The sequence below is a fragment of the Monodelphis domestica genome, chromosome 7 (genome assembly GCF_027887165.1).
Source record: "Monodelphis domestica isolate mMonDom1 chromosome 7, mMonDom1.pri, whole genome shotgun sequence".
Taxonomy (NCBI): domain Eukaryota; kingdom Metazoa; phylum Chordata; class Mammalia; order Didelphimorphia; family Didelphidae; genus Monodelphis; species Monodelphis domestica.
The window spans coordinates 157,095,154-157,113,128 of record NC_077233.1 but is presented as its reverse complement, the minus strand read 5'-3'; the positions used below and the strand labels follow the sequence as shown (position 1 = coordinate 157,113,128).

Sequence of the window (17,975 nt, the reverse complement as noted above, 5' to 3'; positions counted from 1 at the left end):
GGGGAAGTGACCATTTCATCTTAGAATTTGTGAGAGAAGAGAGGCGAGCCAAGAATAGTCATGTGTTCTATATTTTGAGAGAACAGATTTCAAAGGATGCTGAAAAAAGATAGAGAAAATTCTGTGAGAAAAAAATTCTACATGGAAGTCAGCTCTTAAGAATAAAATTCTATATTCTATTTCTTCTTTTAATCTAGGCAATTTATTTTTTTAAACATTAATCCATTTTGCTTAGATTATCAGGTTTATCTGACTATAATTGGAGAAAATAATCCTAATAATTTATTTAATTTACTCTTCATTGGTTGTGAATTCATCCCTTTAATTTTTGATACTGGCAATTTTGATTTTCTCCTTTCTTTTCTAAAATTTAATTAACCAATGGTTTGTCTATTATTGGGTCTTTTTTTTCTTCATAAAATCAGCTCCAAGGTTTTGTTTGCAATTAAATGGTTTTCTTACTTTCAATTTTATTAATCTCTCCATTGATTTTCAGGTTTTATGATTTGGTGTTTAAATAGGGGTTTTTGATTTGTTCTTTTTCTGATTTTTTTTTTCATTTCCCGCCTTGATCTGTTTGTTTGTTTTTTACTATATTATCAAAGTCACCATTTAGAAATATAAATTTTTTCCCAAGAATTTCTTTCACTGCATCCCATAAGCTTTGGAATTTTGTCTCATTGTTTTCATTCTCTTTAATGCAATTATTTATTGTTTCTATGATTTATTCTTTAACCCACTCATTCTTTAGGATTAGATTATTTAGTTTCCATTTCATTTTTAGTCTCTTTTCATGGTCCTTCATTGAATGTAATTTTTGTTGCCTTATTATATTAAAAGGATGCGTTTAATAATTTTTTTTTCTGAATTTGGTTGTGGGGTATTCATTCCCTGTAATACATGATAATTTTTTGTGTGTAGGTACCATGTATCACTGAGAAAAAGGTATATTCCTTTCTATTCCCATTCAATTTTCTCCAGAAGTCCATCATATCTAATTTTCTAAAATTCTATTCATCTCCTTACCTTCTTGTTTATTTTTTTGGTTAGATATATAGTTTTGAGAGAAAAAAGTTCAGGTCCTCTACTAATGTAGTTTTACTGTCTGTTACCTTCTGTAATTGACTTAACTTATCCTTTGAAAATTTGGATACTACACTATTTTTTATCTTGTTTTTTTTGTGGATTTTAAAAATATGTTTCTTCTTCCATAAGATGACTAATATAGAAATATGTTTTGAATAGTTGCACATAAAGAGGGAGAGAATTTAGAACTAAAAACTTTTTTAAAACATGTGTTAAATTTGTATTTACATATAATTAGGAAAAAATGAACTATTATTGAAGGTGAAAAAATTTTGGATGCTATATCATTTGGTACATATATGTTTAGCATGAATATTCATGTTTATGGATCCTTTTATCAAGATGTTTCTTTCCTTCTTTAATTAGATCTATTTTTGCTTTTACTTTGTCTAAGATCATAATTGCTACCACTGTTTTTAAAATAACTATATATTTAATAATATTACATTTCTATTGATTATTATTGTGTTTATAATATTTAATATCATAAACATAATATGTTTTATATATACATATATAGAATATATAAATATTCTGATTATATATTAGATATATGTAAAGACTGATTATACATATATAAAAAATAGATATGTTAGATAGAGAGGATATATATAAATACACCTGATATAGAGATAAATGTTTTAGACATAGATATATAATTATGCTGGAGATAGATAAAACTATATATACTAGAAAGATAGAGGATATCAATATATATTGTATAAATATAAATATTTCAGTTATATAAATATGCTGGAGACATATGTATCTTTAGTATAATATGGATTGGATTTTTGTTTCATTTTGAACTTTAATATATGGACTCTGAGATCCTTTCCAACTCTGAGATTCTGTAATTTTTTTTAAAGGTGCTAGTTGGTAATTATGATATTTCCAAAGATAGAGAAGCAAGCAGACTCCTAAAATCTCTGGCAATTTTTAGCTGATATTTCAGAACATCTGGATTTCTTTACCATGAGGGCATCTTCATCAAAGACAACCTCAAGATGCTATAAACAACTAAATACCAATCTTCATTTGGTGCCCCTAGTTACATATGTGCTGTCTTGGGAAATGCAGTAAGAAAATGAGAGAGCAAACCAGAGATAGGTAATGTAAGTTGCATTTTAAAAGCAGAGTGACCTACCTTCTAGAAAACAAACCAAAGCTCATAATCAAATAATTCTAACATCTTGAGTTATTCACAACTGAAAGTCCTCATGCTCTTACTCCAGTGGAAGGGGGTGGGGAATAAGAAATTAGCATTTATACTGTACCTACTATATGCCAGATACTGTCCTGAGTATTTTACAAATATTATCTCGTTTGATTCTCATAAAAACCCTGTGAGGCAAGTACTGTTTTATATCCACTTTACAGTTATGGTAGCGAAGACAAATAAAGGTTAAGTGACTTCTCTAGGGTCACATAGCTAGTAAGTGTCTTATGAAGAATTTGAACTCACATCTTCCTGGCTGCAAGCCCAGTGCTCTGTCTATTGTACTACCTAACTGCCAAGTGATTCTGATATTAGAACTTCCTCAGAATTTTTGGAAAATCTCATATCTCTGATTGCTTAATAAATGTTTATTGATGAGTTGATATCCTGCAACTTTTTGAAGGTAAATTTGAATTTTCAGATGCTGAAAAGACATTCAGAGCTAAGTCTAATGAGGTAGTTGATATCAGTTCACTGCTTGGCATTATTATGATTAATTAATTAATGATGAGAGAAAGCAGAAACAAGCCCATTTTGCTTTTTACCTTTTCCTAACTCAAGGAATTCTCTTTATACTTAAAAAGTCAAACAAAGAATGTTTATAAAGAAATCGAAACATATGTTAAGTGGAAAGATAGTAAGAAAATGCCTGCTTAAATAAATTCCAGTCTCCATCCTGCAAAGTATGAAGATGTGATTACTGAACCAGTGTCAATGATGTAATGAGAAAACACTGAGGAACGAGGAAACAGAAAATTGTAGATGGTCAAAGGTTTGCCCTGGCTTTCAAAAAGATGAAGGCAAATGCTTTAAATTATATCAAAAAGGGCGAGGACATTTTTGTCCGGATAGCAGAAATGCAGAACAATAATCCCCACTCCTCCCCTCCCCCTCCAGTGTTCCCAAGTGCCTAAGAGAGGCCCAAGTTTCAAAGTTTAATGCAATTAGCCTGAACTCTATGCTAGCTGCCTTGGGGCATGTTTGGAAGTGGAAAGGAAAAATGAAACTTAGTTCACATGTTTATCTCCAGCCCTAGGAGGGCTCACTAAGAACTCTAGACTGAGAAGGGGGACGTACAGTCTGCATTCTGGAGCAGAGAAGAAGCAGATGGAATTTATTCCCTGTGACCCCGTCAGGAATGGATACTAGGGATCTTGCTAGTAAGGCAGGGAGTTAAGATGAAAGTTACATGAAAGAGATTTTCTTTTAGCAGTTCTAGAAAGCATTGAACCCCAAAGTTAGGAAGGGGGCAGATTCCAGTTCAATAAATTAAGGGTATGAAGTGTAGGAGGATGCTATTATTTGCATCAATTAAGTGACATTTGCATTTTTGCCACATTAAAATGACTGTTTTCTGTGTTCCAAGTGTTGACTGATCTCTCTTCTGTAGGGTAAGAGCCTTGAAGTACTTCTCTCTACAATCCTGGTTGTTAGGGGCCAAAGAAAACAGAAACAAGGTTTCAATGAGAAACAAACTCTCAAGGTAGAGAAGAGAAAATGTGACCTACTAAGATGTTGCAAGGTAGAAGAGCATTATGCAGAAGAGAGAGGAAAAGAAAAACAGTTGTCTGGTTGTAGCTTAAAAATAGACCTGAATTTCGTTCTAATGTAAGGTGGGTGTGCATGTATATATAGGTGTTATCTACATAGGCTATATGTATCCACCTGGGTCTTTTTAGATGAACTTGTAGGGAGATAGGAATAGATCTCTCTAGAGTCTCCTTCATGCACTTCTCCAAAGAAGGGTTTAATTCCTGGAAGAATAGGAAGCAGAAAGGAGGCACTGAGATAGAATTATGTCTATCCCTTCCTAAACATTATTAGTTGAGGTAAAATAATTTTATGTTCATGCAGCAAGCTTCATCGTTATCCCTTTGCAAAGAAGTGCCCTAAGTTCCATATCCAAAGGGTTGACTTTTCCTAGCAAATACCAGTTATACAAAGATCATAAATAGTGATCAATAAATAAGCCCATGAGAACATACCAGACAGTACTCTGAGTAAATGATCTGCTCTACTGAAAGAGATGTATCTCAGCTCAATCAAGAGAGAAAGTTCCAGACCTCAAATTCCCTGAATTCTCTAGTGTGGTAAGCTAGAGTCAGAAATGATCAAGATACCAGCTCCTCTACTGCCTGGCTTCTTCCAAGAGCCTTTCCCTTCAGAAGCTCCTCCCTGGAAAAAAAAACAAACAAACAAACCCTGAAGCTGCATGTCTTACAATGAAGCTTTCTGCCCAGTAGAAATCACTATGCCTAGCAGGATGTAAGCCCTTTGATTTGAGGAAAACAGTTTTGAGTAGTATGCTCTGTGAGTTGAGAAAAGAACTAGTGTTGGCTATCTGGAGTGGAGTTACAGAGAACAGGTGCAGGGATCTATCCAGCAGAGAGGTTGTACCTGGAAGAGAGTATAAAGACTCAATGAGTAGGGAAAGGGCGTTGTGATCTTTTAGGGTTAGAGTTCTGAGTTGCCTGGATCACAGATGTTTCCTACATGTGAGCCTCTCTATTAGTACTAGAGTAGTAGTATACTAATACTTCCACATAAGCTGTATGTAATTGTAGAAAAGTACATCTCGGGTTAATGAGGAAATGTTTTCTTCATGTTATTCTTAGGATATTATCTTAGTAAATACTTTTGCTCTAACCTATTTGAGTCTGTTGACTGTTTATTAAAGATGTGTTCACTGGTGGGGACTCATGAACTATATTTTTAGGAATATAGGCTCACAGCAGAACCAGGAGAACATTGTATGCAGAGACTGATACATTATGGCACAATTGAATGTAATGGACTTCTCTACTAGCAGCAATGCAGGGATCCAGGACAATCCAGGGGAACATATGAGAAAGAATGCTATCCACATCCTGAGAAAGAACTGTGGGAGCAGAAATGCAAAAGGAAAACATAGTTAAACAGGGATATGATTAGGGTTTTGATGTTAAAAGATCACTCTACTGCAAATATGAATAATATGGAAATAAATTTTGAACAATGATACATGTATAACATGTATAACATGTCAGCTCTGGGAGGAGGGGAGGAAAGAGGGGGAAATCATGAATCATGTAACCATGGAAAAATATTCTAAATTTAAAAAAAAAGAAAGGAATATATAGGCTCATAGAGTAACCTGACCCTGGGGTAAATCACCTCCCTGGGACCCAGTCTGTGAGTATAATCTGGAGGCAGTCCTTGAGGGAGACATTAATGCATTGGATATAGCAATGGACAAGAGAATATTTTAGGTCTCTTCCACTGCTGATATTCTATAATTCTGTGATTTTATATATATTTATATATGCATATATAAATATATATTTGATTAAGTGCCATTCCTTCCATATTGTGTATGTTACTTTTAAAATCTGAATTCATTAGATTAGATGTTCAGTCATATTTTTTGCTACCTCTTCCTTTTCTTTCTTATTAGCATCACTACTGATTCCACTGTCAAGTTGCTTTTTTCAAGAACTTCTATATCCCCTACACCAGCTTTCCTTTTAAACTCTGAAGCCAGGGAATCATCCCTATCATTTTTCTAAAGTTAAAAAATAAATCTTAAATCCAGGGTGTATTTATAGTCAGTGGTTCCTTTTCAATGATCACAAATTCTGGGGTAACATGATAGTTTTTTCCCCTGGTTCCCTTTGCTTCTACTTCACATCCTCCTAGTTGGTATGGCATAGGGTCAGAGTAGCTGTTTCCCTTCTTGCTTCCATTGCCTTCCATACAAAGGATTGGCTTGAATTTGGTTTTACTGACAAAGATGATCAAAGAGTCTTGAATACTGAGGGCATCTCTGAGTTTAACCAAGCAATCCAACTTTGGCAGGGAGTTGACTATAGCCAAGAGGGCTTTTATGGAACACAGTAAGTAGGAAGAGATATGAAACTTGAAATATTAGTAAAGTGTTTGTTATAAAAGGTTTGGACCAGTGCTGACCCTGGTTTTAGATGGTAACAGACTTACAGCCTGCAGTATGATGGTTTGAGATACAATCTGACTACTTCTTGATGATATAAAACCGTAAATTGATTTATTCACCTCCTTTAACTCAGGAAGGGATGGAGGACCAGGGAAAAAGGCGACCCTAATCTTTTCCCTCTAAATCTCCTCCCCAAAACTCAATATACTTTAATATAGTATCTAATATAACCACTTAGATATGCATCTGGTCATTGTACAAATATCATAGACTACTTTCCCCTTCAGGAGTCATACAGAAGAAGCAAACACCATTAAAGTACCTATTAAAAAAAAGTCCAAAGTAAAATATTTCTTGAAAGGAAAATAATATTGTTGGGTATAGATGTTAAGTGACTCAGAGAGGTCTTGTCTCAGGGGCAGCCAGGTGGCTTAGTGGATAGAGCCAGGCTTGGAGATGGGAGATGTTGGGTTCAAATCTGCCCTCAGACACTTTCTAGCTGTGTGACCCTGGGCAAGTCACTTAACCCCAATTGCCTAACCTTTACCACCACTCTTCTGCCTTAGAATGTAAAGATTAAAATTTAGGGGAGACTGAGGCAGGTAGAAATTAGTTTCTCTCTGCAAGGAGTATTATATTTTTAGAGGTTTATTGAATATTAAGGATTAAAGAAAATACAGGATAAGGAAAATGTGCCTAGGTCAGAGAGGCCTAGACAAGACCTCATCTACATTATGGAAAGAGCCACGTCTGCCCCAAAACGGAAGTCCAAAAGACCCAAAAGCTCTTGCAATCAGGTTAAATACCTTCTTGATCTCGGCCCACGTGAGAATTCAAAGCATTCTGGGGAAGTGGAGCAAGGACTTCTGGGGATTGAAGTCCAGAGTTTGAGTCTATTTTTTACAAAAACTAATACACAGTTATTAATTTTAAGATTGGAAGGCAAGGTTTTAAAAAAAGAAAGGTCTCATCTTAGAAACTCATTTAAAAAATCCACTGCAAAATAGGAATGATATGAGATTTTTGACAAGGAGAGAATGAGAATTTGACAGAGTTTTAAAATACAACTCAGAAAGGAAGAAAAGATTTTTGCCTCATATCACTGTCATTTCTAGATACACTACCTCTCTCTGGACTAGTTGGTTTTTATTGGGCCAGAACCAATCCATAGTTTATAGGTTACTCTGAAAGATATGGAGCTCACATGAGTGGAAAGCTACCTGAACAGAAAGCCACAGGCTCAGTCAAGAAGATATATTATGACCTAGGCTGTACACATTTTCATATGATGCATATCTCCATGTTTGTCATGGTATGAAAGAAGATACATATTGGTTCTACTAGAGAAAAACTCATGAAAGAAATAAAATTACCTGCCATCTTGGGGAGAGTAAGGGGTAAAGGAAAGAGATTATGGATCACAAAATGTCCAAAAATGATTATTAAAAATTGTATCAACATGTAATCTGGAAAAATTTATTTTAAATTATGGAATATTTATCTCCAAATGACTCTTGCTCAATGTCAAAATAAAGAAAACAGTGCTAAATATTTGATGAAAAATTCTTGAGGACTGGCAGAACTCTTATTTGTATCCAATCCATTTTCTTTTCTTTTTTAAGTTAAATGACTTGCCCAAGGTCACACAGCTAGGAAGTGTCAGGAATTCAATTTGAACCCAGGTTCTCCTGATTCCAGGCCTAAAGCTCAATTATTCACTGAGCCACTTAGCTGACCCATCCAATCCATTTTTAAGAAGAAAAGCATAATGGCCAGATTTCATCAAAAACAGTGCCAAAATCTATTATCTAAAAGCTTCCAGCTTCCCCTTTGCTCAATCCCTTGAGCAATAAGCCTGGATACCACAAGGAGCCAGACTACATGACATGTGGTTCTTACTACAAACATTGCATGTGATAGAGACTTCAGGCTTCTGGGTGAGTTCCTAAGGATTCATGTAGCCCAGCAACTCAAACAAAGAGGCTATGCATGTGAATGGCATTGAGTTTGTTATGAATTACGTTCTAAATGTTTGCTGAGCTTAACTTACTCCTGTATATAAAGTCATATGTACAATAACGATTCTAAATGAAGATCTATCTAGAAAATGAAGTGCTTTCTTCTTTCTCTTTAGGTTGCTACTACTCATCCTGGGAATCAAGAACTAATAACTTTTCACGGTACTCACTTTTATATTCTATATTTTTTTTCTTTTAAAAAATATTTTTCCATGTTTACATATTTTATTTCCTTTCCCTCCCCTCTTCTCTCACCACTCTATATTTCTCATGTATGCTTTGAGCCCTCAACAGTCAAGAGTAAAAGTATTTCTGTTTGTCCAGCTCACGTAGAAGGAATTCAGTGAATGGTGGTGTACTTCAAGGGTTTCCTTGGGGGGGAACCACATAACATTTCCAAGCAATTATAACACATTCCTCTCTTCCTCCAAAACAAGGGTCAAGCTGTACCTTCTAAAGTATACCTTTCCTGATTGCCCCAACCTAGAGAGCTCTTGTTCCTACTCTACTTTGGATTGAACTATTTTATATATTTTTAATTGGTTTTCTTTACATTTATTCTACATGTACTATTCTCTCCTAACAAATTACTGGAGAAGAAAATTGTCTAATTCTTCTTTCTTATTCATATCCCCAGTATTTAGTAGTGTTAGACCCATAGTAGATGCTTAATAAATGCTTGCTGATTGAATGATTAATATACTATTGATAGTAGAGCCATTGAGGGAACCACTGAGTGAGAGGCAATATAACACAAAGAAACAAAGCACATAATGACTAGGTGAAGAAAAAACAGATTTTCTTTATAGTTTTTTTGCAGGCCAGTGAGCTGATTTGCTGGAATCTATTTTTCCCACTCTAGGGTTGGTTATTCAAGTTCATTTCTTTGTCTTGGTTTATCAATAGATACATTCATTACCAGAGTAAATCTTCAAAACTTTCCTCAGTGGATTCTTTTTAAAAAACAACCCTTATCTACTGCTTAGTGTCAGTTCTAAGGCAAAAGAGCAGTAACAGCTAGACAATTGGAACTAAGTGACGTGCACAGCATCCTACAGTGAGGAAGTGGCTAAGGTCATAGTTGAACCTGGCCTGGCTCTATCCACTGTGATATCTATCTGCCTGTCACTAGTGGATTCTTATCAATACTCTTTAAAAACTTTTATCAAAGGAATCAATCAATTAATAAACATTCTTGAACAGCTACAAGATACAGGCACTTGAATTACAAAGATGAAACACTCCTTGCCTTAAAGAGCTTACATTCTAGGAAAGGAGAAAACATGTACACGTATAAACTTTTTATATATGTATATATACACACATAAATACACACATATGTGTATATTACATGTGTTTACCAAGAGAAAAGGAGGGAGACAGAGTCAGAGATTCAGAGACACAGAGAGACACAGAGATAAAGACAGAGAGAGAGAGGGAGAGAAAGAACTTGGATAGATAGAGAGATAGAGTGATAAGAATGATAGAGTGGTAGAGTGATAGAGTAGATGATGATAGAATTTGGAAGTAGCAGCTGATGAGATCAGGAAAAACTTCATGTAGGAAGTGATTATAGAGCTAGGTTTTGAAAGAAGCTAATGATTTTAAGAGGCAGATAGGAGGAGGGAGGACATTCTAGAAGTGGATATCAGTCTTTGCAAAGGAACAGAGGTGGGAGATAACGAGAACTAAAAATATGCCAGCAACAAATATTAAAGAGGACAAAATAACACTTGTCAAAGGATTTACAGTTAAAAGGGTCCAAGAGACCAAATCTATTTTTTTCTGTTGGATAAAATGATAAAATGAGCAATTTAATGAATGGCAACACCTATGGATATATAGGGCAGAATGAAATCATTTGTTTATCCAGAAATAAGTGTACCTGGCTGACTAGTCAATAATTTTAAATGGCTGAAAATTTTCAAAAGCACAATTCTTTATCCCAATAATAAAGCATAAATATTCCTCCAAAAGAATTTCAATGCAAGTTAATTCACACTATTGTTCTACCAAATGAAGTATTGAAATTATACTGTTCAATGCAAATTATAATATCTTCCTGATTTTTGTACTCTATATTGATAAACACTCATATGGACTAATGACCTAAAATAAATTCCTCTCTGAGCAATTAAAAATTGTAATCAAAATGGAAAATGTGAATGGGTTCCATTTAGAGGAACAAAGAATCTGGAGTCATAGGATCTGAATTCATAAACTGGCTTTATGACAAATCATTCTTTGTGGCTTTGGGCAAGTCAATTCATCCCTTCTAGCCTCAGTTTCCTTGTTTGCAAAGTCCAAGGTTTTGAGTGGATGACCTCTAAGGAGTCCAACTTATGACCCATCTCTAGTGTTCTTGAAAAGTCCTATGTGGACTGAACTTTTTTCAATCATCATATCATGAATTATGGCTATATTAAAACACCCTATAGAGAATTGTCCTATAAAGAGAAGAATTACTCAGTAACAACAATAATAATAGCATTTTGTACACATTCATTATTTCATGAGCTATACCAACTGTGAAGGTGAAAAAACTAAAACATAAAGTGGTAATAAAATCCACCAGGGCCAAGGACACATAATAAATAATAGAGCTAGGATTCAAACTTAAGGATTCTGAATTTTAGTGCTTTTTTTCCAGTAAACCACACTCAACTTTTTTTTTCTGTTTGTAAACCCAAACTTTCACATACAAGGAAAACTATTGTATATATAGTGCCTCTTTAAAATTTTCATTCTTATTGATATTTTTTGTTTTCATATTGTCTAAATTTCCAAATATATTCTCTACCCTACCTTTCCCAGCCTAACACACCATCTCTTATAACAAAAACATTTTTTTAAGGAAAGAGAAGAAAAAAAAGGTAGTTTAACAAAACTTATCAACCTTATTAACCAAAACAGAAAGCATATATATATGCAATATTCCACATCCATAACCTCTTCCCTGCATTGCAAAAAAAAGAAGGCAGTGAATTTTCTAATCAGGGAAGTAGGAGGAAGGAATAAGATTGGTCATTATGTTATTGTTATCATTTTGTTGAGTTTCTTTTTTTTTGTTCTTTCCATTTATATAGTTCTATAGTTTGCTTATATTGATATCTTGGCTCAGTCTCTGAATTCTCCATATTTTCCATTTCCAATGGCATTCATGTAACAATTTTTTTAGCCATCTCTCAGTCAGTGGGCACCTACTTATGATACTGTTTTTGAAAACTCTGACCATTTCACAAATAATTAAAGTAATTTTCTATATGTTTTCAAATGTCAGGTGTTAAAGGAGAAAAAGGTTCCTGGGGTCTACCTGGGCAGCCGGGCCCAAAGGGTGAAAAAGGAGATGAAGGTGAACCTGGTCCACCAGGTATTTTAAGTGTTATACTAACTATGTTATTTTCTTCTTATTTTTTGAGAAATACAACTGAGCTAGGCTTGAGAGTACAACCACTATTAACCCTTAATGTTAAGGTTGGCATTAAGTTCTAATGACAAACTTAAGAAAAAAAAAAAAGCCCTTACCTTCTGTCTTAAAATCAATCGTATCAGATCCAAGGCAGAAGAGTGGTAAGGGCTAGATGACTGAGGTTAAGTGACTTGCCCAGGGTAACATAGCTGGGAAGTATCTGAGGCCAGACTTGGACTTCCCATCTCCAGGCCTGGCTCTCTTTTCATTTAGCCACTTAGCTGCCCCTGACATAAAAGCTTTTTTGAGAAAAAAAAAAGTTTACCTACTGGGAATTTTTTTTAGTATTTCTAAAACGGAAATTATAATTTTGTAATGCTCTCTTTCAGGTCCCCCATTTCCTATTACATACTTGAAACACTTTATGGATAGAATGAAGGTACTTATTTCTTCACTTAATATTGCTCTCTGCCCAATTACTATTACTTCAGGGTTACTGGGATTATGAGATTTTACCCATTTTGTTCTTTATCCTTAAATTTCTCAATGGTGTTTTCTTTAAGGGCGAGTCTGGAAACAAAGGGATCAAAGGTGAAAAAGGAGACTCCAATGGTGTATTTTTTATGCCTGGGCCTCCTGGACTCCCAGGAAGTCCTGGACAAGTTGTAAGTAATATCCCTTTAAAGATCATGTTGCCAAAGTGTAGTCAATGTTCTCACTGCAAATGATATATATCACATTAGCAATAATTAGAAATTAGGTTAACATTTCAATAGATTCACAATCTCTTCAAGGTGGAATATTTTCTCCATCTGTGTAGATAATAATCCATACTTCATTATTCTGTTTTCTTTGTCCCTGTCTTTCTGTCAATCTTCCATGGAGTATTTACCTAATGTCCCGGAGATTTCACTATGTTTCCCTTAATGTCATAGGATTATAAGATAATAGATTTAGAGTTGGAAGAAACCTTAGAGATTGGACCCTCATTGTCACATGACTTGCCTGAGGTCACATGAATAATAACTTGCAGAGCCAGCTTTCATACCTAAGTCCTCTAACTCTAAATCCAAAGCTCCTTTCACCGTATCATAGATCCAATATGGCATTATCTATTCCTCAGTTTCATTATGTGACCAGTTTACTTCCTCTTCTGGTCACACATATCTTCAATAATGTATTTTAGATTACTTCCAGCATATAAGCCAAGATATAGTAATAGATGGAGGTGGGGGTGGTTAATGCCCATTATTCATTTCTCCATTGCCTTTTTTGTCCTCTGAAATTTTTCTTCTTCTGAGATTGCGTTGTTCTATGATTAACAACAATATAGCATAACCCTGAGAAGAATGATGGTTAAAAGAAAGAGCAGGTAGTTTAGGATTATTGAATTTGAGGGAATCAGTGAACCCTAACAGAACTCCTCTATATAATAGACTATAAGCAGAACTCTATACAATAAATGAAAACAAAACTATATAATAGAATATAAGCAGAATTCTATTTAACAAATGAAAGCAAAACACTAACTCAAAGGGAATGAATTAGAATAAAAAATTCAAATTTGATTTCAGAGTGGTTGCAGAAAAAGTTGGGGCGATGGAGAAGACAATACTAAGCAAATAGCTATTCCATAGTGATAGAACTTCTAGCTAAATTAAATTTCTAGATAAAATTTCTAGATTTCTAGATAAAAACATGAATCGTTTTTCATAAAAGGAACTAGAACAAATAACCCTGTCATACAGAAACTAGACAGCAGAGTCTAGTCCTAAACTCACAGGCTTCCTCTTTTGTAACTACTTACTGTGTGAATAACTAGGTGCCACTGTCCTCTCTAGTCTTATCCCATCTTTTACTTACCTGTGCCTGCTATCTGCTTGCCCGACTGTCTTACTGCTGTTTGCTCAGCCAGCAGAATCTACCTGCAAATCCATAGAGTGTATTGCAAAATTTTGTTTGTGGAGACCTATAAAAATACTGACCATCAAATAATGCTTTTAGAATGTCATTTACTCCCTTTAACAGGCAATAGTGAAAACAAAAGATAAAACAAAACTTTTTTTTATTTTAAAAAGGGAATGGTGGCAATATCTGTAGGCATAGGCAAACAATTTACTTAATTTACTGTTAACAGCATCAATTCGTATTAAAAAGAAAAAGTGGATGTCAGATGCATATTGGCCAAATTATGAGATACAGCTAAATAGATAGATACCCCAGTGAGTGAATCTATCAATGGCCACTACAATCTGAACTGACACTTCATATAGATGATAAAATGGATCCAGAAATGACTAGGAAGAAAGAGGCATAATCACATCGAGAAAGTGGCACAGAGGAGCAGCTAGATAACTCAGTGGATTGAGAGTCAGATCTAGAGATGGGAAGTCCTGAGTACACAAATGATCTCACACATTTCTTAGCTGTGTGACTCTGAGCGAGTCATTTAACCCCAACTACCCAGCCCTTACCACTCTTCTGCCTAACATGGAAGGTAAGAGAGAAACCATCAAAGAAATAAAGACAGAAAGAAACAAAGAAAGAAACGAAGGTGCCTAGACTCTCAGTGATTCCAGGCGATTGCCAGTAAAAAGCCTAAATTTTGAGTATCAGAATTATCCTCAGTGGTGCCACATGGCCACAAATCATGTAATATAATGATTTTAGAAGAACCAGAACCACAGATGACACAACGAACAATGAAAAGATTCATGGTGGCTATAACATATTTCCAGTAATGACATTTCATTTTTTTAAAGTATTTCACAATATATCTGAATAGGAAGTGGGCCAACTAAATAGAAAAAACAAAGCATAACCTAACACAGTACTAAACATAATTAGAATTCAACAAATATAGGTTGATTTGTTGATGGTGATAGAAGAGGATCAAAATAGTTCCTATCACTTTCCATTTTAAAGGAGAAAAACACATAAATAGCATATTTTATGCTAACATTTATAAAGTTGTTGAATCCTTTCCTCTTAGTCACCTTTAAAAGGTGGTTTACCTTCTCTGTGTGTCTCCCAGCATAGTTCCACAAGGTGGTCACCAAATAGAGAATGGATGATAATCTGTTGGGGATTATATATGGGAGAATCCGACTTGGATATGGGCTGGAACTAGATGGTCTGTAAAGTCCTTTAAGCGCTGATTTTTTATTTTTGGATAGTGGGGTTGAGGGGTGCCCAACCAAAGAGGAAAACTGAAAAAGAGCAACCACTTTCTAAATTCTGGATCCACACTGCCAAATCCAGCAGAGAACGTGATTGGGAAGATAAAATACAGTCAAGTTAGTGGTTTGCCTTTTTAGTTTCAAAATGTCAACATTAACATTGTTAAAGTATTCATAAAATTTATACATATAATTTAGGATGATTCACATGGCTTAGAAACTTTTGCAGTTACAATTCAAGATGTAATAATGATCATCAAATATTCATTTGAACATCTGCAGCATACAAGATACCACGCTATTTCCTGGGAAATAACAAGTTTACATTCCACAACAAGTTTATACTCTAATTCTGGAGACTCATAGATAAAGGAAATAATGATATTGGGTAGTATATGCTAAGTGCCAAATAAGTGGTATGCTCAATACGCAGCTGGGAGGAGTGAATTAATGACTGAATGAAACTCAGAAGTGCTTACTCTGTGGCTAAATACAAAGGTGCATATATATATATATATATATTTTTTTTTTTAACTTTTACCTTCCATTTTAGAATCAATACTGTGTATTGCTTTTATGGCAGAAGAGCAGTAAGGGCTAGGCAATGGGGGTTAAGTGACTTTCCCAGGGTCACAGCTAGGAAGTGTCTGAGGCCAAATTTGAACCCTGAACCTCTCATCTCTAGGTCTGGCTCTCAATCCACTGAACCAACTAGCTGCCCCCCCCCCAGAGGTACAAATATAAAATCAGAATAGTCTCTACCCTCAAGGAGCTTACACTCTGAGAGAGAACATACATAGGGAATGGCAATCAAGGAAAGATCCTTTGGTCTGGGAAGTCACAGGTATAAGTAATGGGAGCACAGGGTAGTTGACTGACATTTTATTACTGTTCTCAGGGCATGAGGTTAATTGTAAAATGCTAAAGCTGGAAAAGGCCACAGAGGCCATATAGTCCAATTACCTCTTTTAAAATGAGGAAATCATGCCTTGAGGAGGTCAGCTTGCTTGAGATCATAAGTGGAGTAGATGCCAAAGTCAAGTTTAATGAGGAATTTTGGCTCCTCTAACTCCAAAGCCAAGGTTCTTTGTGCAATACTAAAAGGATATGTACATGGCAGCAGAGTAGATGGCAAGAATGGCTAGAATGGATTGGGATCTGAAACATGGACAGTTCTCGGGTTGCCTAGCTAGAGAGAGCCATGTGAGTTTATACTCACTCCCTTATTAATCAGATCCTCTCAGTCATTAGGCAAAGTTGTCAAAAATCCAATCAGGTAAAAAAATAAAACAAATTCAGACAGGTACTAGGACTCATGTCCCTTTAAGCACCAAGCAGATAGGATCCAAGAACTGCATAGGGTTGTTTAAAGGCAGCTGAACCTGCCAAAGAACATCCATCTCCATCTGTCTCTCTGATTTCTTTGTACCACATGATCAAAAAAAATGAGCTAACATATGTAAAGCGATTTGCAAACTTTGAAGCACTATATCCATGTGAGCTATTATTATCCTTCCCTTCAAGGCAAATTGTTCTCTGCTAGACCCTAGCTTTTTAGATTTCCCCCTCTTGAATTTTTTCCACACTTTAGACTTACTTAGTGTCTATTGAGAAATAAATTGACTCATTGGCAACCCCATGTGATCTCTAAATCTGCACTATAGGGGATTTCTGGCAGTCAACTTTCCATCCTCCTGAGTCTCTAAGGCCCGCCATCGCAGTTGTGGGTCCGTGTCACAAAACCCCAGTTAAACTCTAATATATCAGGTGATTTCAGTATGCTATGATTTGAACCAACAGGCCAGTTCTTGCACACATGGAGAGCCTTATGGCCTCTTAACATGCCTTTCAGACAGAAAACCTCATGAGGAAATTTCCATCTTGCCAGTATGAACTGCCAACAATTAAATGTAATTAACAGCAATGAACTGCCAACAATTAACTGAGAAAAATGGCACCCTGTAGGTCCAGACTGCATTCCTCAATAGAAAACCCAGCTCTTAAATGAGATTTCAGGGATAGCAGTAACCCTGCCTACTTTACTTCACCTAGCCCTTGTTATTTGACACATCAATCTTCTACACAAATTTGAAGAAAGGATTGACATGATGCCCAGTTTCCTGGTCTATCTACAATTGTAACATATACCTCCAACAAGCAGTCTCCCCCATCAATTGCCTTAAAGTGGGTTCTTTATTAAATCTGTCACTAAACAAGCTGCCAGATGAATGATACCATATATCAATGGGGATAGTGTTTTTCTAGACAGATACACAGATTTTGTTCTGAGTCTAGGAGTTCTAGGGAGTAATCAAAATATTCACTGAAAGGACTGATAGAATTTTAGAGTTGATAATTATATTAGAAGTCATCTAGTCCAGTCCAATAATTTTTCAAATGTGTCCAACTCTTCATGACCCCATTTGAGGTTTTCTTGGCAAAGATATTGGAGTGATTTGCCATTTTTTTCTCCAGTTTATTTTACAGATGAGGAAGCTGAGGCAAAAAAAAGATTTAATAGTCACACAGATAGTTAAATTTCTGAGGCTACATTTTAACTCTTTTGAGTGTTCCTAATTCCAGGTCCAGTACTCTATCTACTGTGCCACCCAGCTACCCTGGAAGCCCCCATATCTAAAACATTAATTTCCTCTACATCTCCAGGTAGTTGAGAATCGGGTTTATGAGGATTGAACATTTAGTTTAGATGTGTGAAATATATTTAACATTATCCAACCATGCTTTTCCTTTTGCGTTGCTATAATGATACCTTGCAGAAGAAAATCTATTGCTTATTGAGCTTCTCTGGCTGGACAATTAAACATACTTCCTTCTTTTAACTATCTGAAGATAGCCCATATATGTTTAACATAATGAAAGCATGTAAGCTTTGGGCTTTACAATCCTTTTCTTGGAATTGCATCTCATAGTATTTATTGATATTCTACTCCTTTGGTTACCCCATATTAAACTGTAATTTCTTGTATTTTATATAATATGAATTTTGGTAGTGCTCATGTCATATCTTTAAAATAAAATCATGGGCAGTGAAAGGGATAGAGACTGGACTTGTGATTTTATTGGTCTAACAAACTCCTGTGGGAGGAAACTCAGCCCAGGTCAGTGCCTTCTCTAC

At 35.3% G+C, this 17,975-nt stretch overlaps 1 protein-coding gene across 1 annotated transcript in view; it reads left to right on the top strand.

Annotated features, from left to right (window-relative positions):
• COL15A1 (collagen type XV alpha 1 chain) overlaps positions 1-17,975 on the top strand; it is a 224,381-nt gene that overhangs the window by 180,969 nt on the left and 25,437 nt on the right. Inside the window, exons 28-31 of the mRNA XM_007499019.3 lie at positions 8,368-8,413; positions 11,532-11,621; positions 12,050-12,099; positions 12,224-12,325. Of these exons, the coding sequence (XP_007499081.2) occupies positions 8,368-8,413; positions 11,532-11,621; positions 12,050-12,099; positions 12,224-12,325 (288 nt within the window). The remainder of the gene's footprint in view (positions 1-8,367; positions 8,414-11,531; positions 11,622-12,049; positions 12,100-12,223; positions 12,326-17,975) is intronic.